The sequence below is a fragment of the Babjeviella inositovora genome (genome assembly GCF_001661335.1).
Source record: "Babjeviella inositovora NRRL Y-12698 unplaced genomic scaffold BABINscaffold_10, whole genome shotgun sequence".
In the NCBI taxonomy this organism is placed as follows: Eukaryota; Fungi; Ascomycota; class Pichiomycetes; order Serinales; genus Babjeviella; species Babjeviella inositovora.
This window is the reverse complement of record NW_017566847.1, coordinates 237,615-259,261: the sequence shown is the minus strand read 5'-3', so window position 1 is coordinate 259,261 and position 21,647 is coordinate 237,615. Positions and strand designations below refer to the sequence as shown.

The 21,647-nt window shown below is 48.6% G+C and overlaps 7 protein-coding genes and 1 non-coding gene across 8 annotated transcripts; 3 read left to right on the top strand and 5 right to left on the bottom strand.

The window, feature by feature from the left end:
* Positions 1–131: 131 nt before the first annotated feature.
* Positions 132–2,987, bottom strand: BABINDRAFT_39139 (DEAH-box RNA helicase; the record flags this gene model as incomplete). The annotated part of the gene is made up of 2 exons (XM_019131910.1): positions 132–2,487; positions 2,530–2,987. The coding sequence occupies 2 exons, from the start codon at positions 2,985–2,987 to the stop codon at positions 132–134; spliced, it is 2,814 nt and encodes a 937-aa protein (XP_018983795.1).
* A 708-nt stretch (positions 2,988–3,695) lies between these two features.
* On the top strand, positions 3,696–4,663 carry BABINDRAFT_162683 (uncharacterized protein). Its single transcript, XM_019129478.1, has one exon. It carries the CDS (start codon positions 3,919–3,921, stop codon positions 4,606–4,608), a length of 690 nt encoding a protein of 229 aa, XP_018983794.1. The 5' UTR covers positions 3,696–3,918; the 3' UTR covers positions 4,609–4,663.
* A 1,549-nt stretch (positions 4,664–6,212) lies between these two features.
* Positions 6,213–9,698, top strand: ECM21 (Ecm21p). Its single transcript, XM_019132802.1, has one exon. The coding sequence runs from the start codon at positions 6,423–6,425 to the stop codon at positions 9,534–9,536; it is 3,114 nt and encodes a 1,037-aa protein (XP_018983793.1). The 5' UTR covers positions 6,213–6,422; the 3' UTR covers positions 9,537–9,698.
* Positions 9,699–9,930: 232 nt separating this feature from the next.
* BABINDRAFT_t288 lies at positions 9,931–10,002 on the top strand. Its single transcript has one exon. It is a non-coding gene; the product is annotated as a tRNA-Pro (tRNA).
* Positions 10,003–10,274: 272 nt separating this feature from the next.
* On the bottom strand, positions 10,275–12,246 carry BABINDRAFT_84720 (uncharacterized protein). The gene is made up of 2 exons (XM_019132805.1): positions 11,960–12,246; positions 10,275–11,642 (listed from the first exon to the last, which is right to left on the bottom strand). Coding segments are annotated over exons 1-2 (1,155 nt in total). The 5' UTR covers positions 11,961–12,246; the 3' UTR covers positions 10,275–10,488.
* An 834-nt stretch (positions 12,247–13,080) lies between these two features.
* Positions 13,081–13,390, bottom strand: BABINDRAFT_39410 (uncharacterized protein; the record flags this gene model as incomplete). Its single annotated transcript, XM_019131927.1, has 2 exons — positions 13,081–13,221; positions 13,274–13,390. The coding sequence occupies 2 exons, from the start codon at positions 13,388–13,390 to the stop codon at positions 13,081–13,083; spliced, it is 258 nt and encodes an 85-aa protein (XP_018983791.1).
* A 626-nt stretch (positions 13,391–14,016) lies between these two features.
* Positions 14,017–15,088, bottom strand: BABINDRAFT_168205 (WD40 repeat domain-containing protein; the record flags this gene model as incomplete). The annotated part of the gene is made up of 2 exons (XM_019130573.1): positions 14,017–14,985; positions 15,035–15,088. The coding sequence occupies 2 exons, from the start codon at positions 15,086–15,088 to the stop codon at positions 14,017–14,019; spliced, it is 1,023 nt and encodes a 340-aa protein (XP_018983790.1).
* Positions 15,089–16,274: 1,186 nt separating this feature from the next.
* On the bottom strand, positions 16,275–17,051 carry BABINDRAFT_23868 (uncharacterized protein; the record flags this gene model as incomplete). Its single annotated transcript, XM_019131318.1, has 1 exon — positions 16,275–17,051. A coding segment is annotated over one exon (777 nt), but the record flags the coding sequence as incomplete, so codon positions are not given.
* Positions 17,052–21,647: the final 4,596 nt, after the last annotated feature.

The following is a 21,647-nucleotide window of genomic DNA, read 5'->3' as shown; positions in this document are numbered from 1 at the left end:
TTTATTATATTGATACAATACATGCGTCTGTAGTTCCACCAATTATGCACACTATAGGCAAACAGAAATTAAATACGACACATTCCAACGAATTGCGTCTATTATAGCCCAGCCTCTATCCAGATCTTACCCTAAAACCCTCTTCTGCTTCGGAAACCGGCTGCTTTGACCACTGTCTTCTTCGAACTGCCTGTATCCCCAGTGACCTTTGCACCCTTGCTCTTGATTCTTTGCCAGTACTCCTCCTTATCTTTGACCATCTGCTTCTCCATGTTAAACTTGCCTTCAAAATCGTCCAAGAAGTCCTGGCCATAAAACTCGACCAACTTCTTCGTTTTCTTCAAGCTGTAGAACACAGACCCAAACTCGACCAACCAGAGGGGATCTACCGCGGTCACCGTGTTCATGTACTCCTTGGACGTCACCATCACTTCATGATAGACGACGTAGCCCGGGAGGTCCCCGAGTCCATACAAGGCACTGGTCGGGTGCAAATGCAAGCCCATCAAGTTGCGAAGCTGGGTGAACTCGCCAAACTTCTTGAATCGGGCTGCCTGTTGGAAGAACCCGCAGCAAATACACTTGCGAATGGTATCCCATTCCGTTCCCGAGGACACAACCGGCAACTTCTGCTTCTTCATGATGGAAATCAACTGCTGGCGGATATCCTTGGCACGTCTCAAGGACTTCAGGTGGAGAAAGTGCTGTTGGCACCACAGGTCGGAGTGCTTTTGCGACTTCCACTGCGAATAGACGTTCAACAACGTCAAGTGGTCAGACTCGGGGACAAAAAATTTCTCACGAATGGCATCGGACTCTGCCTGGCGCTCCTTTGGCCGGTAGAACACATTAGGTACCGATAACATTGACACGATGGTGATGATTTCCTCGGAGCACTGGTAGCCCACCGATATGAGCAAGAGCTTGGATAAGGTTGGTTCCATCGGAAAGCTCGCCATCCTGGTTCCCAACTCGGTCAACTCGCCAAAGTTGTCGAGCGCGCCCAAGCACCACAAATCATACAACGAAGTGTTTAAGGAGATTTCAGGCGGGGGATCCATAAATGGGAACTCAGACAATTTCTGGGAGAGCCGCAATGACTTGAGCAACAAAACGGTGCTCGACAAGTTGGTGCGCTGGATTTCGGGAATCTGCTGCGCATACATCTCTTCACGGGTTGCCAGCTCTGTGTACAAGCGATACGCAACGCCCGGCCCCGTACGCCCGGCTCTTCCCGACCGCTGGTTAGCGTTGGCGACCGAGATGGGAACCACCTGGAGCGTATCCATGCCCATCTTGGCGTTGTACACCTTCATTTTACAGTACCCGGTGTCCACAACATATTTGATACCGTCTACGGTGAGCGATGTTTCGGCGATGTTGGTCGCCACAATGACCTTCCGCGGCCCTGCCACGGTCCTCAGTTTTTTTCGGAAGATCTTTGCCTGGAGATCGGCCGGCAAGGTGGAGTAAATCGGCAAGATCTCCAAGGGAGGTGGCGAATCGAGCAAGAGCAAGCGCTCCGCGAGAATGTCACACGTCGCTTGAATGTCCTCCTGACCCGTCATAAACACCAAGATGTCTCCCGTGATGTCTGTTGTCAAGTGAATCGTCAACACCTGCTTGATGGCCGCCTCCACGTAGTCGTCGGCTGGGAACTTTGCGTAGAAGAGGTCCACAGGGTAGGTTCTCCCCGGGATCGTGAACTGCGGCGCTCCGTTGTAAAAGGCAGAAAAACGATCGGCGTTCATCGTGGCCGAGGTGATAATCAATTTCAAGTCTCTCCGCTTGTGGAGCACGGATTTGAAAAGCCCTAACAACACGTCCGTGTTCAAAGCCCGCTCGTGCGCTTCGTCCATGATGATCACCGCGTACTTCTCTAACACAGGGTCCGCCAACGACTCCCACAACAACACACCATAGGTCATGTATTTGATAATGGTCCTGGGAGTGGTACAGTCCTCGAATCTGATCGCGTAACCAACCTCTTCGCCAAGCTTTACCTCCATTTCCTCGCTCACACGCTTCGCCACACTCATCGCCGCTACTCGCCTGGGCTGGGTACACCCAATCATCTTCTTTCGGCCCTTGACAGGGTCATCCCCGTGCCCGTATCCTTCCTCGAGCAAGTACTGCGAGAGTTGTGTCGTTTTACCGGAGCCGGTCTCACCAATCACGACAACCACCTGGTTTTCATTGATTACCTGCATCAACTCGTTGCGCACCGCAAACGCGGGCAAGAACCGCCGTTGCTCCTTTAACGTCGCACGAGAAACATTATCCACCTCTTGTTCGTCAACACTGACTGTTGTCTCGGCCTTTGCCGCCTCCTCCCTTATTCCTAGAACCTCACCTAGCACCGTGCCGACTACACTCGCCGCACTCTTTGCCTGTTTGATCCGTTCTTGCTGGACCCGTCTTTCCTTCACCAAAGTGCTTCCCCGTTTGGCAAAGATCGCCATGGTGGATTCCACGTCCCGCACCGGGCTCACCATGCCCCCCTTCTTGTTGGCGGCCGCGCTGAGGAACGAGTACTTGTTTGAGGAGTCCACCGAGGCGTGTTCATCGGCAAGGAACGGCGGAACCAAATGATGAGTGCTGATCTGCATAGGCACTTCTTCGTCATCAATGTCATCCACACGGCTGCCACCGGTTCCCGAGAGCTGCAACTGGTTGCGCTCCCAGAGATCATTGTCGAGGCGCCTGTCAGAGTTCCGGGCTCGGCTTCGTTCTTTCTGCTTGAGATGCATTCGGTGGCTTTCCAAGAGTTTTTCCGTTTCCCGCTCCTCATCCTCCCAGTCGTAGTTTGTGTTTTCATAGCCATGCTCGTCCAACGTATACCAGGCTCTATCGTTCTCAATGTCTTCGTCCAGCTCCTCTTCCTGCGAGGTTTGGTGTAAACCCTCAGTACTCGCCGGTGCAAGTGTCTGCTCGATCTTCTGCTTGAGCTTCTGCTCAAGCTTTACCTCTTGCTTGAGCTTTGCCATTCGTTCGAGTTTTGCCATCGCCGCCAATGACGGCTCTTCCTTAACAAGAGGCACTGTGATGTGGAGTAGTGGCTCTTCCTTCTTGATATATGTAACATCGTTTTCCTGCTTGATCAACAATGCTTTTTCCTTTTTTATTTTCTTGAACCGGATCTTAGGGGCTAGGGGGAGCTCGGGGTGGTTGTCATCCTCAAGTTTGATTGTCCGTTTGGGCTTCGTGAGGGTGTCTTCAAGATCAAAATTTTTGTCAAACTCTTCGTCAAAGTCAAGCTTGACGGTCACCCTCTTGCTTCTGTCCATTGAACACGGTGAGAAAGGGTTCTTATAACTTTGTGATCGTAGTGCCATCTACCAACCTCTTCGCAACACTAATGGCGCTTTAAGGTGCACGGGAAATTTTTTGGATGTCACGTGCTACATACAAAATAGATAAGGAAATGGTCCCCCGATGCCAGATTGAAGGAATATTTAAGTAATAAAGAGTGCCATTAATTACTCGGAGAGGAAGTCAAAGAAAAGCTGCAAGGCGAAAATTAAAGACCTGAAGGGCAAAAGGGATACTCGCGCCGGGATTGACCTCTTATCGGCCTTTCCGTGCAACGTCGCACGTTGCTTTAACCTTAACAATGCCATTTGTGTATTGAGAGAGAACATGCGCCTATAATCTGATTTATCTCATGTCTTACAAGATACTCTACGTCCTCGTCACGAATACGCCCTATCAACATTTAGACTCTTATCAAAGCTACAAATGCTATTGGCCTACCTTGACTTGTGCGGCGTCGTGTAGGCCAAGATTTTCACTGAACCGGGGCTGCGCTGTGCTCCATACCCTTCTCCAGGTTTCCACAGATCTATATCCTGCCTATATAAATGCAAACCTCTCCGCTCACTCTTTTATGGCTAAACAGAGCTAGATATCGATATTTCAATGACCGCTACAGACGACGCTTTTGCGAGACTTCAGTCGCTTCCCCAAACCAGATTGGACTTCCGCGCTAACCCATGCATCACCCAGCCCAAGGTTATCACCTTGCCAAAGACCGGGGGCAAGGCGACCTTATTCCCAGTCAATAACACTACCAGCACCTCTGTCCCCGAATCGTTGTTCGAGTACATGCACCAGGAATTCAACCACGCCGTCGAGGAGGGCCTTACCTATCCACACCACGAAACTATGGACAGTGACCAGTTTAGAGGCTACTGGTTCTGCTCCTTTGTTGCGATTTTGATAAAGGGTGAGTGGGAGAGTCTTAAAGACGCCGACAAGAACGGTACCACCAACTGGGAGACCGAATTTCTCGGGACATACTACGTGAAGCCAAACTACATCGGGCGCTGTTCCCACAACTGCAACGGTGGGTTTTTAGTCAACCGCAAGATCAGAGGCATGGGGCTTGGCGAAGCCTTGGGGAAGACGTATTTGGACTGGGCACCCCGTCTAGGCTACACCTATTCGGTGTTTAACTTAGTGTTCGTGACCAACGTTGCCTCCTGGAAGATCTGGGACAAGTTGGGGTTCAACAGAATCGGGTACATTCCTGGCGTAGGCATTTTGAAGGGGGTGGATCACCCTGTCGATGCCATAATGTACGGGATAGAGTTGAAAGTTAAAGAGTAGAGTGTATGACAAATGACTGGAGCAGTCTACCGCCACGTGGGATTTGGATAAAAAAGCTCACCAGGTTATTCTTGGCAGAAGTTTTACATCTATCATATTAACCAAGTATATAGCTGTTGAATTGATATATCAAGGTACGGTTTGCGTAAATAGAGATGACAGAGTGAGCAGGAAAGGTTATTTATATAAGGGATAAGTCTATGTTGTCTGAGTTAGGTGTTACCTTCAATAAAGAGTATTGGACCGGTAATGAAAAGTATTGGGTCGGTATACGAATATCGTATAAGTACCCTTCAATAAATTCCTTTCAATGTATGTCTAAAGCAGGTTTGAGACATTAACGGTATTTGGTAAATTGTACAATGTCTCACAATGGGGCGGTGACATTCGATCAAGTGGATTCCTAGCGTGATGATACAAGCAAGGCCGCAAGTCACGAATCAAATACCATTCCGAATGGCAACGAGATGTGCTTTCCCTGTCGATGAATATTGATTACAAAAGCCCAAGCATAGTGCTCTTAGAACGCACCATCAAACTGCTAACCTCGGATACATTTCTGAGGCTATTCATGTAGTGCTCCAGTTTTTGTGTTGACCGAGCGGTCTAAGACAAATATAAGGTCTACTATACAGTGTCTTTACGGGTTCGATGCCTGCGCCATTTGACTGACCGACGGGTGGTATTCTATCCGAGACTTATTTCTTCACCGAGAGGATGTGACTGCAGAGATTGAAGTAAGTCCCTGCGTGCCATTATGACCATGTACTCACCTACGTCATAGATATGCACACTGATTGCCATCAGCTGATCCAGGTTCCTAGTTCTACGAGCTGCCACCAAGTTAATGATAAGTAACTTTTAGGGCCAAGAGATGTCCAGCGATTGCCCAGAACCGAGACATTTAGCTTAATTTATGGTCACTCTTCTCAGCTATTGCCGCAACTCGTGAGGTCAGAGCTGCAGGTGGGCTACACCATATCAAAGCATAGGGTGATTATTTATGGCTGGCGTCTCAAAGGCGTAAAATTAAACATCGCACCATTATGACAATGCTTGAATTGCTCTCTTCGCCCGTAATTAACTATTAAGATGCACAAGTGTAAAGTTAATTCCCGAAAATTGGACATACAATCCCCGCATACAACAAAAACGTTGAGGACGCACGTGAGAATCTAGATCTTGCTCTTAGTATCAAACATGGTGTAGACAAAGTTAAATCGTAATGGTCATTCTCGGCTGAGAAAAAAAAAATTAGTTACCGATCGCGAGGCCAATCCCCACAAGACTTAGGATGGTTACTCCCGGTCACATGCCTGCTATTTCAGGCGTATCTTGGAGTTTTCATTGAGTCTCTGGTGGTTTTTTCGATCAAGCCGTATCCCATCTGTGCAGCCATTATAGCGCCGTAAGCTTCCGCCTCTTCCGATGGCCCGGCCCTCGAACCGAGGAGCAACGTGAGACAGTCTGAACTGGCCTGCAGTGGTATACGGATGAACGCTGTTCCATGCCGGATAGGGAAGTTCCGGCTATGCTTGCGCGTTTACCTGATATCCGATAAGATTAAACGCTAGAAGAAACCGTAACGTCGTAATGTGTACGAGGGCAGACCTTTTTTTTTTAAAAAAAAAACGGTATTCTTACAAAAGGAACCTTGTCGCTGTTCCATGAATACAGATATCTTTTGGTAGTTTCATTTCATATTCATTTCCCTTTTTTTTTCCATTTCATTTCAGGTAACCTCAGAGCTACCATCGACGTCCTAGATACGCATCACACCGACCAGTACCCCCATTCTGCACTGATTAATCACTATGGAATCCCCCAGGAGACCATCCTTTTTGTCGGGAATCATCAAGCGAAGAGGCTCGAGTGCTGCCGATGACCCTCTGATGAACAAGAGTATCCCGATGGAAGTTCCAGGGAGACGCCAGCGGTCGTCGTCACTCACCCAGTCACTTAAGCTCAAGTCACTCTCGCCCAAGCGAAGCATAGAGTGTGATGAGAGGGCACATACTACGCCAATTTCGGCTGAGAGTGTTGCGCAGGCGCAACGCGAGCTCAGCGAGTTCGCGTCGAACAAGGGTAACATTAAGGCCCCAACGCCCACGCCCATTACACTGGGCCCCTTGCCGATGAACGTGGCGCTCGCAAAATTCATTGATCGCCATCATCTCAAGAGCCCGCAAAACTTGGAGCTATTCGCAGGCACCGCGTCTAGCGCGCGGCGACTCTGCTCAAACACCATTGACATCTCGCTCAGCTCTTACAATGAGCACATCTACGTACCCTCCAACATCTCATCCTCTACCAACTACAACGATGATGCAGAAACAGAGGCGCCAGAGGAGGATATTGAAAGAGTATCCTCCCCCTCTCCAGAGAGCACCCGGTTCCATATTTGTTCGCCGCTGTATTTAAACTCACAGGTCGAGACGGACTCCCCGGTTGTCCACGGATTTGTGGTAATTGTGACCGTGAAAAGCGCCACCACCGTCGATTCGCTCACCGTTCTGTTGAACACTGCAGCCAAGACACTCTGGCCCCAAGGCATGCCCTACAATAAGAGCAAGCTCATCGACTACACCCGCATCGGGGCGTGTGAATGGCGGATGAAGCTTGCCGACCACGACTGCTTCATCGGGGAGGATGGTGAAACGGTACCGGGTGAGGGGAACCAGCGGGAGTTGATGAAATACCGCTTGATGGGCCCCAAAGACGTAACCAAAGACGAGACCGATACCTCCTTTCCCCGGGAGAATGTCATTGCATCCACGAACGAAGACAGCCAAACGAAACAAGGCATTTACATCTTTTTATTACCCATTTTGTTCCCTGCCACGCTCCCAGAAACATCCTATTCGCCTAACGGGGCCCTCAACCACACGTTGAACGTGGCCGTGCTGACCATTGTTTCGGATAAAGCAAGAGCCTACCACGCGCGCTGCCATATTCCGGTGGTTAAGCTCCCACCATCGCAGTCAATCTCTACCCTCAATAAGCCGGTTTACGTGAACAAGGTGTGGAACGATTCACTCAACTACGAGATATCCTTCCCAAACAAGTACATCTCGCTCGGCTCAACCGATACGGTATTGAACATCAAGTTGATCCCGTTGGTAAAAAAGCTCGTTATCAAGCGTGTGCGGGTCAACATTACCGAGAAGATTTCGTACTTTGCGTTGTACAAGGGCGAACACTACGAGTACGAGCAAGGCACAGAGACGTTCCCTGACTACACCATTCCCGCGAAACAGAAGTACAAGGACCGCGTGGTGAGCTTGTACGAAGTGCGAACGACCCCGGGCGGCGATAAGCGCGGCTTGAAAAAGTCCAAGAAAAAGGCAAAGAAGCCTGCCATGAGCGAAGAAGTGGTGAGCTGTTTCAACGACAACTTGCTTTCTCTCTGCTTTGACGGAGGGACCGAGTCAGTCCCTGTCCATGACCTCCCCAGCTCCCGGAAGGGCAAACCGAAAGCCCCAGAGAGCGAGGTCGCCACATTCAACCATCTAGGAAAGAACCGAGGCTCCCAGGACGTGATCATCAGCGAGCCTATTTCCATCGATATTCCCCTTTCATTCGGCGTGGAAGCGGTGGAGGAGGATCTCCCCGAAAAGACCAGACATGTCCTTGGATCGTCTAACTCATTGGAAATCAAGAGGAACCCCTCGGCAACGTTCACCACCCAGGCCAACCGGTCACGAGCCAATTCTGTCAACGATTTGGCCCCCCCGCCTAGCCTGCCCAGCACCAACGGTCGTCATCTCGGGCACTTCAAACGCATTCTCCACCGCCACCACGAGCCAGACTCTGCTGACTCTTTGGCGGCGCTGACGTCGTCGGCTGAGATGACAAAAGCCAGGGAAGATTATGTGTTGTACCCCGACACCAACTCCAAGTTCATGAAGATCTCGCATCGAATCCAGATTGCGTTCCGAATCTCCAAGCTCCAGAAGCAACTCAATCCGTTTTGGTCGGACTCGCTCTCCACCTCTGCGGATGTCCCGAAGCACATCGAGAAGTTGCACCACTACGAAGTGATGATCGACAGTCCGATCGTGATTTTGTCCAAAGACTGCCCTCTGGAGGCCACCACATTGCCGCAGTATCTGGAAAGCGGGTTTGACCTCACAGCCACAGATACCGCCTCCAGTAGCTCCAGCTCCACCGGGGGTGTGCGGTTCAAGGAACCGGATTACCAATCGGTGCCGACCTGCGACTCCGATTCCTTCTCGTCTGTGAGTGCCCCGCTTGCCAAGCCAAAGATGGCCATCCGACACTTTGACCCGGAGGTGTACATCCCACCGTTGGGGGAGGAATTGCCGACGTTTGAAGAGGCGGTCACGTGCACCCTTCCAGGCTCGCCCTTTGGCTCACCCAACTCGCGCTACTCGGTCGACTACTCGAACATGGCGGTGATTTCGCCGGTTTCCAGTCTTGGCTCCAGCCTGTACTCCAGAAACGGATCCGTGAGCGGGCCTACTCCCTCCTCCGCGCCAGGAATGTACAACAATTTGGACTTTTTGATGTGCGTTAACGACCGCGCTGACGATACGGGCGGGAACGTGATCCCAGAGCTGTCTCATCTCAAGCAAGCTTTGTCTGGGAGCTTCTCCACTGCCCCTCTCGGTAGACCCACCGGCGGGTCGCATGAATCGCTTGACTCGGACAACGAGGCCGATGGGGAGCTCTTTAACATCGACGAAGAGGACCATCCGCCAAGCTACGCTGAGCTGGTGCCGCTCATATCTCCGCTACTCGTGCCGGTCGAGACAAACGACTCGGTTGTCACCAGAACGATCACCTTGTGCCAACCGATGTCGAGTACGTTGACGTTGGATGCGTATGGCCAGAGCATTGACTTGATACAGGAGAGCATGCAGAACCATGAGATTCACTCCACAGGGATGTACCACTCGTATAGATAATTCGTGAGTTGTATATTCTGTTTGAGATGTTGTAGTGTTCTTCGTGTAATGTGGCGGAGGCAGGGGGACCGAGCTGTAGGAAACTCAGCCGGGTGAGGTATCTACTGGTACTGTTTCTATGCCGGGATAGGTACATTCTCTCCATATGAAAGTATCTCGAATTCTCTGTGTTCTAGAAAATAGAGATAGTGAAATGCTGTCGGGGGGTATACCAACCAACCATTTCTGATTTCCATATAAGAGATCTATCCAGTCCGTGGCTATAACTCTTAGTAAACTGACAATCACGTATGAAATTTGTAGGGTATTGAGAGTTAAGAACTCTATGGGTTCTTTAGCACACGAACTTGGGCCTCCGATGCCATCGACCCTAACTGGTTCTTCCTGAGATTTCGGCCGTGTGGTCTAGTGGTATGATACTCGCTTTGGGTGTGAGTGGCCCAGGGTTCAATTCCCTGCTCGGCCCGAAATTTTTTTAGTATTTTGTTTCCATCCACAACCTTATTCTGGTTTAATTTCTCCATATCGCTCCAGGGGCTTCAGGTTTATCCAAAAGCAATAAAAATTTCGAAACAGTGCACAATGCATTGTTAAACGTCGGACAGCGGCTGCATGGTCTGGTAAGGTTTAACATGTCCACTTAACCTACGATGACGAAATAAAGACCCACATAACTAAAAAAAAACAGCGTTGAGGCTAACCACTGAAAGCCACTTTGCCCTTATTGTAATTATTTCAACCATCCTAAAAGCTTACGGGTCGTTTCTCGGCTAATCAGACTCAACGTAGTTAAAGGGACCGTTCTAGAGAACCCACTACAATCGCAGTCCTGACTCTGGTCTATTTGATACCTTACATTCCCCAAATTTCATTATCATGACTGTGTATATAGCAGACAGCACTTCGTACGGTCAACATGACAGCACGTGAAATCTGTACAGTGAAAAAGGCATTACACTAGTCTCGCCCGTTTGACGTCAGAAACGCCCTCATCGACCGTTTCCTTCTCACCTTTGACAAGCGGCTCGCTCCAGCTTTCTTTCGCCAAACCTCTTTTAGTACCCTCCGGTTGCCGGCCAGACGTCTGATACGGAAACACGCTCACCTGTCGCACCTGGGCGTTGAAACAAACCGAGTCAAGCACTTCGAATCTCCCTGCTTGGCCCAACCTCACCAACTTGAGTCGCCTATCGAGAGTGGAGACAAGCACCGTGGGCCCTTGGGCGTCTACCACTTCAAGACATGATAGCGAACCCTGGAGAGGAATGTGGAACTCGTCTGTCACGCTAAAGGACTCCAAGTCTATGAGGCCGAGTAAGTCATAGGAGTCCTGGTAGAGGAGTATGCCTGGAAGAAGCTTTATCGCTAGAATGGGATGGTGGGACACCTGTAGGTCCGCGATGGGCGACTCGGATTTTGCCGTGTGGTATAACATCACTCTGCCGAAGCGGGTGCTTGCTACGAGCTTGTGACCCTCTCCCTGGTTGCCGAGAAACCCCACATCGCCAATCCAGATATCCCTCTCAGCTTTGCTCCGCCAAACCACTCTTTCACGAGGATACGAGTCAACTGGTAGGGAGAGCGACAACTCTACTAGCGTAACCCCTAACCGCTGTCCTGCCACTGCTATCAACTTGGGGTTGGTGGGACAGACACGGAAAACCAGCACCAACCCCTTCCCCTCACGGCCAATGACGTTTTGGAGCACCCCACTGGCCATAACCACGGAGATTTGGCTGAAATTGCAGTCATCATCGTCCAAGTTGCGCACAACCACATTGCCTCTAGACGAACAGGTGTAGAGGAGCCCCAGCGAGTAAACGAGGCCTATGATGCAGTCATTTCTTCCATCGACGTGTGCTGGCCACTGCTTGATAAGCTCAAAGCGAGGATTAGGCGACCCGAGCGAGGGAGAGCGGCAGTAGAGCTGGAGGATCGCGTCGTGGTAGGAAATGGCCACGTATTGCCGGCCTTTGCGGGTAAAGTTAACGACATGGGCGATGGGAGAAGCGCCAGTAGAGTTGGTGGGGTGTAAACTGGAAGTGGCGTTAAACGGCGTGGCTCGACGGGAAAAGCGTGCCTGGGATTCCGGCCTGAGCTTGTGCACTACAAGGGGTTAGTTTTGATCGAACCAGACGGAGGCACCAATGGAGACAAGTACGGGATGCAGACAACAGGAAGATAACGTATAGATAATCTCCAGATATGTGGCAATAGTTTTGCTTGTATCAAAAGGTATAGTCCTCGTATGTATCTGAAGATACGCCGTTTCTTGTACGTATTAGGCGATAGATATTGATGTCTGTGATCATCTGGGGGTATCTTCAAGTCTTCAGATAGTTGAATGGCAGAGCCCGCATAGGTTACGTATTAGAATCTTCCAGTCTGTCTCCACACAACCAGCCATAAGTCACGGACACAACTTACTACTTAAGCCTCCTTTGCTCGGGGTGGAAACGAGAATGTTCATGGTAACGGGGGGGTGCGGGCAGCAGATGCACAGATAATGATGACCCAGAAAAATGGAAGGGGTAGATGGAAGAATTATATGGAAGCGTATAGGATGAAATGGGGCGTTGAAGCTTATAAGTTCAAGTGAAATGTTGACGTAAGTGTTTTGTTTGGTGGGGAAATTTGGAGACGAGGAGCCAATAAGTGGTGCCGTACGCATGATCAGAATGGGCGCATCTCTGATTAGAGTTCGCGCGAACAAATCAGAATTTCCTGTGTAGCCACACCCCCATAACAATATGCAGTATAGAAGTTGGTTTACACAGTGTTGCTAAGGGTTTCTGGAGTTTTTGAAACAGTTGGTTGGAGGAGAGGCCCGAGCTTCCGGCTATCTTGCGTCATCTCTACATATACGGGATTTTCGCCTACAAAGGGCTGCATGGCCGCGCAGTGAAGGAAAGGTCTAGCTTCGCCGGACAAGCTCCGTTTGTAGCCACTAATCGGATAGATAGCATTGAAAGGATGACGTGAAAGGAGCATAACACTTAGAACTGGGGGACAACAAGGACACCCATTGCTGGATTAAAGATGGTGACATCCATAGCGGTACAGGCAGTGCACCTTGATGCATGAACGTAGGCATATGTACGGATCGCGCGATAATTTCGGGGAGTTCGGAAACATAGGCAGAGAACTTTCAAATTACCATAGTGCACTGATTTCTTCTCGAGTTTTGGTAAAACAGGGCGTGTGAACTGAACTATTCGTGAAAATAGTTCATGATTCGACGAGTTCATGATTCGATGGATGGTCTATGATTTACTTGAACCGATGGGGTTAGGCTTTTAGTCGATGCATATCTTGATTCAATTCAAGGGTTGCATTTGGCACATTACCGTGTTCTCTGAAGTGATCAAGACTCCTGGGTTTCCCTCGCATATACAGCTCGGATGGATCTAGTAGAACTTGTCAGATCACATTCGATCTAACAGGCCAAGTTTAGCATATCATACATTCAAACGTTACATACTAGCTTCTTGAATGCCATTAATAGTTGGTCATCTCCCGGTTAGCCCGCTTCAGGCCTCAGAACTTACTTCTTCTCCAAGTCGTCCAACTTCCCCTGGATATCGGAGATGGTCTTTTCCTGCTCGGCCAACTTCTTTCTCAAGGCTGCCAACTGCTCCTTTTCGTGCTGCTTGACGTAGAGGTTCTCCTGGGCGGCTTCGCGCTTCTGGTCTGGGTTAGTAACGGTCTCAACTAAACTTGGAGCGGGCTATACATACGGAGAAAGCGTCGTCGCTGGAAGCGCCTCTTGGAGCACCGGTAGCGCCTTCAGAGTACATTCTCATGGCGATGGCTCTGTTGGAGGTTAAAGCGCGTCTGGAAATTTGGGATAACATGGTTAATTGTAGTTGAATTGAGTGAGGTATTGGCCAGAAGAAGGTTTATACGAGGGAGTAACCAATTTATACAGAGTGACTCCTCTGGCATTCGAAGCTCTCCAGGAAAGAACTCGCCGGAATCTGGAAGAAACTCAACCAATTGGTCATCCGCCGCCCAGAGGCTATAGCGGCGTTCAGGGAGCAAAGCAGCCCTGTCTACATCCTGCACGTGTGGCATGTTCACTGCTGGTTGGCCAGAGCAACCGGGAGCAAGGAGCCATTCTAGAGTCACGTGACTAAAAAAGATATCAGTATGTGCACCATGCCCATACGAGATTCATCCACAGGAAGGGGATTAGCTAGTGTGAAATGTTGATCGAGGTCAGATAAAACATGAACGTCAATTGATATATAAGTTGGCAATTACAGATCGGAATTCTCCCTACGGCTTAACGTAGGTTCATAAAATGTAAATGTCTACTAAGCTAGGGTGTATCGCTCAATGCTCCAAGCTTCAACGATTCTATCAGGTTAGGTTTTGTTGCTCTGAGGGAAATGATTCGGGTTAAGAATTTACCGGTAAGCATTTAGCTCGTAATTTTTGTCCGAGAACAGGATCTAACACTGTAAACTTCGACTTTTCCCTACACCTTCCACACACCGACACCGCCGCCGCTCAAGGTACCGTAGACATATTCGCCCTTGGGATCAAAACCAACGTCAACAACTACGTTCCTTACCCCATCGGTGGTATCCCACCTGCGCACTATTTTCCCAGTGCCCAACTCCCACATCGTGACACAACCATCTTCGCCCCCAGAAATAACCTTATCCCCATTCACGGCACACCGAACCAAGTATGACTGGGTATCAGCCACACCTTGTAGCACCCTTTCCTTTCGGCTAAGAGTCAGTGGGACAAACGGTGTGCTATTAACCTGCTGAATGCTCCCGTCTGTGGATCTCGCAAAAAGAGAGGAGGTTCCGCCGTGGCTGAGGGAAGTGACCATCGCGGGGGTCGGTGGAGCGTACAGCCAGAGAGGACTGGAAACCTTACGTAAGTCATAGGCTGTAATGCAGGGGTCCAAACCGGAGATGTAAACTGTATCGGAAGCCGCTGCCACTGTGGTTAATGGAAAACTAGTCCTGATCTCGATGCTGGCCTCATCAGCAGTTTCTCTGTTGTCCCAGAGCCTCGCACAGCCATCATCACCCACACTAACCACCTGTGAGGAGGTACCAATGGCGGAAATCTGGTTTATGACACCACCGCCGGGACAGGTATGACAGGACTTCAGCTTACGGAGCTTGATTTGGGTGGTGGCGTCCCACCAATTGAGTGAGGAGTCGGCACAGGCAGCAATAAGTTGCTCATCCGTGGCCCAGGAGATACCCGTGACGGCAGATTTGTGAGACAAGGTAGCGTAGTTGGGCGTTGCCGCGTCGGAACCGGGCTGTGGAATGTTCCAGAGCGACACCTGTTTATCTATTCCGCCACTGGCGAGTTGGTAGGAGGATGGTGAAAATGTGGCAGTGAGGGTGGTCTGGATGGATTCGGTACACAACCAAATCCCTTGATCCAATGAGTATTCGTGGGTTTCCGTATCATCGAACTAGAGCAGTTAGTACATGCAAAACACGCAGATATTTGTTCATACATACGTGATTGATAAGATCGGTAGAGGTTTTCACCTTTTGGCGTTTAACGAGAGACATCTAGAGTTGGTAGAGGTATATGAGAGTGCGATATAGGAAGCTGTGAATGGTGGAAGGGCGCTTATGGTAAATATGCAAGGCAAAGTGCTATAATTTTTCATTGCGTACAGGTCGTGGAGAATAGCCTTTGTTTTAGTTGTACGAGTATTAAATAATCAGAAGTAGAAAAAAAGAGTCCCAACATTAGTTCTGGATCAGAGGGTAGATTCGGATATGAGAGCTCTTTGCATGGTCTTGAATAAATCATACCGTATTAGTTATTCCAAAATTTGAAGGTTCCTCGTTTCTTCAGATGCACAGTATAGATCCCAGGCTTTACCCAATACGAGCAATGTAACATTCATTTCCATACTAGACTCCTTGATTCGCATTCTTTGTTTCACATTGCCACAACCCCTAGAACTAGATTCCAGGCTCAACCCCTGGTGGAAACTACCATTTTGCTCCTGCGAATACCTCCCGGATGAGTTGAACCTTTTGTTCATGGTGGGGGTAAGGCCATCTGCTGGACTTTACAAGCTGGCAAAGGTATGATAACATTAAAGAGATAAAAAAAAAATACAGCAGGAGACTCAGATATATATTGCAAACTTTTGTAAAATGCGCGAATGGCGATGAAGGGATAAGAATGCTGAAACCAGATGCAATTTTAGTTAACGATTCTCAACTCTCCAGCGCTCTCATCGTCGTAGTCGATGCTCCCATTGCTCAATCTAGAACGACCCTGCATCTGCGGATACTCCTCCTCATCTGAGCCCTGGTTTCTCGCCACATGGGCCACGTGTTGAGCGTAGTTCGTGCGTCTCATGTTTTCTTCGATCACGTTGTTCACGTAATCGCCCTGGTGGGGGTGATCGTACTCTGCCTGAGAAGCAAGGGCACCACCGGCAGCAAGTCCAACAGCACCGCTCTGGAGCTGGAACGATGGCGGACGGTTGGCGTTAGAAAATGGCAGGTTGGGGTTGTTTGAGTCTCTGGATTGGGAGCCTGCGGTGTGTCCGCGTTGTTCCTGGGGCTGGTAGCTCATGTTAGGCACTACGGGCATCACCGGATCAAAGTTCTTCTCGTCTTCTTCATCTTCAGAGGAGCGGCGGCGCCGCCAGAGGAACAACGCGATGAGGCCGATGATAAGAAGGCCGCCCACGGCGCACCCCACACCCACACCAGCCTTTGCGGCCAGGGAGAGGCCAGTGCTTTTGTTCTTGGCCCCAGAAGCCGTATCTAAGGTTGCGGATGAGCTGGCACTCGAGCTCGGGGAGTTTATCTTGGTAATTGTATGTGGTGTCCCACTCAACGTGGTGGTCAAAACCACCGCGGAGGTGATCACCGGGGGGGAAGAAGAGGTTTTGGAAGAGGTATTGGCATCGGTGGATGAACCAGGGCTGGTAGTGACCTTACTGCTGGTTGAGTTTTCGGTGGTTGTGGGTTTAGAGGTTGTGGTGGACAGAGAAGAGCTGGAGGTGGAGGAGGTGGAAGAGGTGGTGGAGAAAGTGGAGAAGGTAGAGGAGGTGGTGGTGGTGCTAAAACTAGAGCTTGAGCTAGAACTAGAACTAGAGCTGGACTTGCTGGAACTGGAGCTGGACTTACTGGAACTGCTGGATTCAGGGACCACAATACTGGAATCAACAAACACACTGAAGTAGTTACTCCCACCACAAGTGTTTGCGGGGTAGCCCACACAGCTAGTGTCACAGTTAGAATCACTCACCTTGTTGCTACTATTAATAGCAGTGTTGCCACAATAACACTGGTTCCCACTGATCATCGCGGCAACGCCCATCCCAGCAGCAGCACAGCTATTCTGACAGTAGGAATTGGACTGGTATAAATACGTGTTTTTAAACGACACCGAGCTAAGTGACGACTTGGCATAACAGCCGGCATATTGGTAAGCTGCCGTAGCCGACTGGACAAGCAACGCCGATGTGAAAAGATGTGAGGGTCTCATAGTGTTGGGTTGTATATGAAACTAGCAAATCTCGCTCAACAGCAGGGGGGTATGAGCAAGTAAGGATCGTTCAACTGAAAATGAATATGTATAAGCGAAGGAATACCGATCGAAATCAACGATGAGAAATCAATAATGGGAGTAGGTGCGGTTGAAACAGCGTTGAAAAATGTTTAGCAAAGTAAATCATATCGAAAGAAAAACACAAGAGTTTGTTGATTTTTCTCTGCGGATCGCGTTTTCACGAGTGGTAGGTACACGCAAAAAAAAGAAACAAACGCGTAGTGTTTCTTTTTAGTTACGGACAACCCATGACATCGCCACTGGTCTCATCAAATATACGATAGGCGGATAGTAGACAGGACAATAACGTGACAAAACTTATAATGGGATAGATTTTTTGTTTTCCACTTTGGGTTGAGAAATATACGTCTAATGGCTGTAGCTTGAAGCAGGGTATGCTAAATTTAGTGACTAATGTTTCATGTGCCCAGGTTGGTGCAGAACTGCGGTGAGACAACGCAGGGATACATAGATCTTTGAGAAACGTACATGCAGGTTACGATAGACGGTATTAGCCATTTGACATTGTTTTGGGAATCAATTTTTGAAGGAAAATGTATTTTCACAAATCTCTGAATATATGCATGTGCCATTTTTTGATGCAGAGCGACTGGAAGGAAAATCCAGTTTCATACCACGCCAAAGCCTGTGGGCTATTCTCAAATTAATCTACGAGGGTAGACATCTACGAGGGTAGACGTCCACGTTGGTATCTGAGCTCTACGACTATGGCTAAGTTATCGTATATAAGTGAGAGTGTTTACAAAATGAGGCCTAATAATTCACGATATCTGCGGCTTGATGTCACATCAATATCAAAACATTTTAAAGTGTGCGTATATTATGCACATTATGTAAGAGTTTTGGTTAGTCCGGGACTAACCCCTAGTCGATGACCGTAGAAACAAAACTCAAAGTGCATGTAAAATTATGAAACATAGAAACTCTAGGGTTTAAAATAGATCAGACGGCAATCAGTACTTTGGTATTCCGAGCACTGCGCCAGGAGCCCTTCTATAATTCAATTGTTTACCGCTGTGTTCACATATTTGCGTATATACCAGGCCCTAGTCAGAGTACTATCTCGCAGATTGCTTATCCACAGAGATAGCACCAACGGGGCAGGATGAAATTCTTCCTAGGGTTTCATTTCTTCTGTCTCTAGACTTCAAAGAAATCAGGCCGAGAGAACTTCGCTGCAGACAAAATGTGGGCGTCTTGTGAATACGGTTTCTATTCGTTGAGTTGCAAGGCACACCTCTTTTGCCAAGCTTTAGTGTCTTCAATTGATTATCAGCCTCTTCTAACCGGCCTATCAAAGATGCCAACTCTTCTTGCTGACTGGATATTAAATCGCGGAGTTCAGCATATTGAATATGATCATCGTTGTCTTTGTTACCGTAGCCTATTTCGCTCTCATCCACTCCTTCAAACTCCGAACGGGTGCCGCAGAGACGAAGATGTAATTTGGTAACCAACCCTGCTAGTTGTAGAATATACTGGTTCACCGAGCTCATGATCATCATTTGTGGCTCTCGAAACACGTCTTTGTAGAGACTCAAACCAATCACCAGCTCGATCATCATATCTGTAGCAGCGTCCTCAGTCAATGGCTTGAAAGCGTGCAAAACCTCTGCCATGAGTTTTAAATAGCAATAGACAGATAAGTCGTAACCAGTGATATAAGCCTGAAGCGTCGAGCTGAGCGACTGCTTCTCGTCTTTAATAAAAGCCATAGCCTGATCGGCTTGGGACTTTAAGGATGCTAACTCCTCTGCGTGAGACTCTATGGTGGAGTCCATCTCGGATTTATGTTGTTGAAGCGTAGAATCGTATTCCGCGCGCACTGCTTCATATTCCCCTTGTAGTCTTGCCAACGCGTCCTTTCCAGCTGATAACCCCAGTTCAAGAAATTTGGATCGTTCTTCTAGCTTACTCACTAGGGTTTCTTTGGAGGCAAGAGTCAGCTGATGTCTGGAGTGTATAGCCGAGAGTTTTTCATTGTGCTCATTGCGCTGTTCCTTAACCTCCCACTCCAAAGAGGTTACCTTCTTCTCCAAGACCGAAATACTTGATTTCAGCTGTGTGAGCTCAATGGAACTTTGCTTTAGGTCTTCTTCAAGTGCCACTTTCTCAGCGGAGATCTCATGACGGGCGGTGTTTTCGCTCTCCAACAAGGCTTTGGTTTTGTCATGCTCTAGACTCCTTTGTTTACCCTCATGCCTCATCGACTCAACCTGTCTCTGAAGTTCCCGGATTTCCTTCTCTTGCGTAGAAATGGTATTTCTTAAACCCCTTTGTCCATCTTGCTCAGCAGATACCTCAATTAACGCTTTTTCGAGCTCTCTTTCAATAGATAAACCATAAAGTTTCCCTTCCCCGACGCTTGCTTTGAGATCTCTAATGGATTTGTCCTGCGACACAATTTGGTTGCGCAATTCTTGGTGTTTAGAAAAAGAGGTGGCCAACTCTGCCGATAAGGCGGAAATCCGCTGATCCTTACTATCGAGGTCCTGTTTGAGTTCGACGCGCATGCTTTCGAGCTCAGAGGTTATGTCTGAGATATCCAGTATCAAGCCAGCTTGCGTTTCGTTACTTTCAATTGTGTGCTTCTCGAGGGTGGCCTGTAAACTTTGCACTTTGTCCTTCTCAGCGCCCCATTTCTCCTCCAACATTGCGATTTCGGTATTTTTTGACGCAAGGGATACCTGTAGGGCTTGTATTTCGGCACCCAACCCTGTTTTACTTTGCTTTAATAAGGCAACCTCTTCTTTAGAACAGCTGAACTGGTCCAACAATGTCCTCACCATTAAATTCAAGTCCCGATACTCTTCATCTTGAAAGCAAGGCATGCTGGACCTGAACAAGTCAACAAGGCTCTCAAAGATCTCAGTGGTGGTGCCTAATTGGATAGCATAAGCTTCAAACTCAACATCGAGTGCTCTCGATCTCTGTAAAGGTTAGTAACTTCTTTCTGGTTTCTCCTCATAACTAATTAGTATATCTACCTGGCATTCCTTTTTCAACTGATCAGAGACCCTGGTCAACTCACCCACCCTGTCCTTGCCAATAGCCTCGAGCATCTGGACTTGCTTGAAATATTCTTCCTTGCTACTAACACACATGTCAAAGCTTTCCTCCGAGCGTTTAAGCCGCAATCTGGCAGCCTTTAATTCATCTTCTTGCTGTCTTGCCCGTTGAGAGTTTACTTGAAAGCAGTCACGGATATTGACGGAGAGATCGTGCATGGCTAGCATCACTTCGGCCAAGGGAGCGTCGTCAACTTCGGGGATCCGATAGTCATCGGTAGCACAAACCCCAAGATTAGCGAATGCCTCTTTGGCACAGGTAATTACCTCATTATTTTCACGCTCGCTGCATCTTATGCTGGGAGGCGATGTGTCAGGCACCGCTTCTTTCGAAGCACTCGAAAGGGACACGAGTCGTGCCGGCTGTTTCAATTTACCATCATCGCCTCCATGTACATTGAGACATGAGGTTTGGGGATAGAGCAAAGTACTCTTCGATTTTCCCGAGGGGCTGTCCATATCCTCCTCTAGCATTTTCTGGAAGCTCCGCTGAAGATTTACATGGTGGCCTGAAAGTAGCCGTTCAACATCCCCCTCGCTCAAAGAATGCGCTTTACTGTGGTTATCTGGTTTCACTGGAGACGAAGAGTCGTACGGATTATCATCAAAGAAGTACCGCTTTTGCTCGTCAGTCAATACCAGCGAAGTACAGGTGTCTGCTTGCATAGTATGAAGCTCAAAGCTTGAGTCGCTCGGCTGGGGAGAACTATAATCGCTAGATGTTGCACTAGATCCGTACTCTCTCTGGGGAGTTTCATAGAGAGGTGTTTCAGGGTTTAATACGTCCTCTACCATGCTCTGCGAAAACCGTACCGACTTTGACCGCTTTTTTCTTAGGAAGGGAAGCACAGGGAAGGAAGTGCGGGAACCTCTATTTCCAGCAGCTTTGTCGCCGTCAACATGGCCCTCAAATGGATCGATACTGACATTTCCCTCGAACGTCTCCAAGCTATTTAAAGAGGTGATTCTCCTAGAGGGTAGATTTGGCATCGAGCGACGCTTGTTGAGCTTTCGCACCATGTTCGCCTCCGAACCGGTTTCCGACGAGTTCGTATTGGATAGCTTGGAGTGGGCGCTCATGCTTGTCAGTACTGCAATGCCTTTAAATTAACATTTCAAAGTTTAAACTGCTAACCTGATTTTTGTAATATGGTGGTGTCAGTTTTGTTTCGGTGGAGCCTGGGACACAAAACCAATGCATGAAACATGCATATGAGCTTTCCCAACCTCTGCGTACTCACCTGGCCCTATGGGTAAGGACCTGATGCACAAAAATTAGAGGCCAAAGACCTACACGACGGGAATTAAATGGTTCTAATTGTATTTATATAAATAATATTGTGCTATTGTATACGGACTCTATCCCCAGAGGTTCTGGACATCTTGCTACTTTGTGCCTTAACGTTTCCAAGTCTTTACAGCCATATACAAGCAAGAATGGTTGCACCATTAACTACCC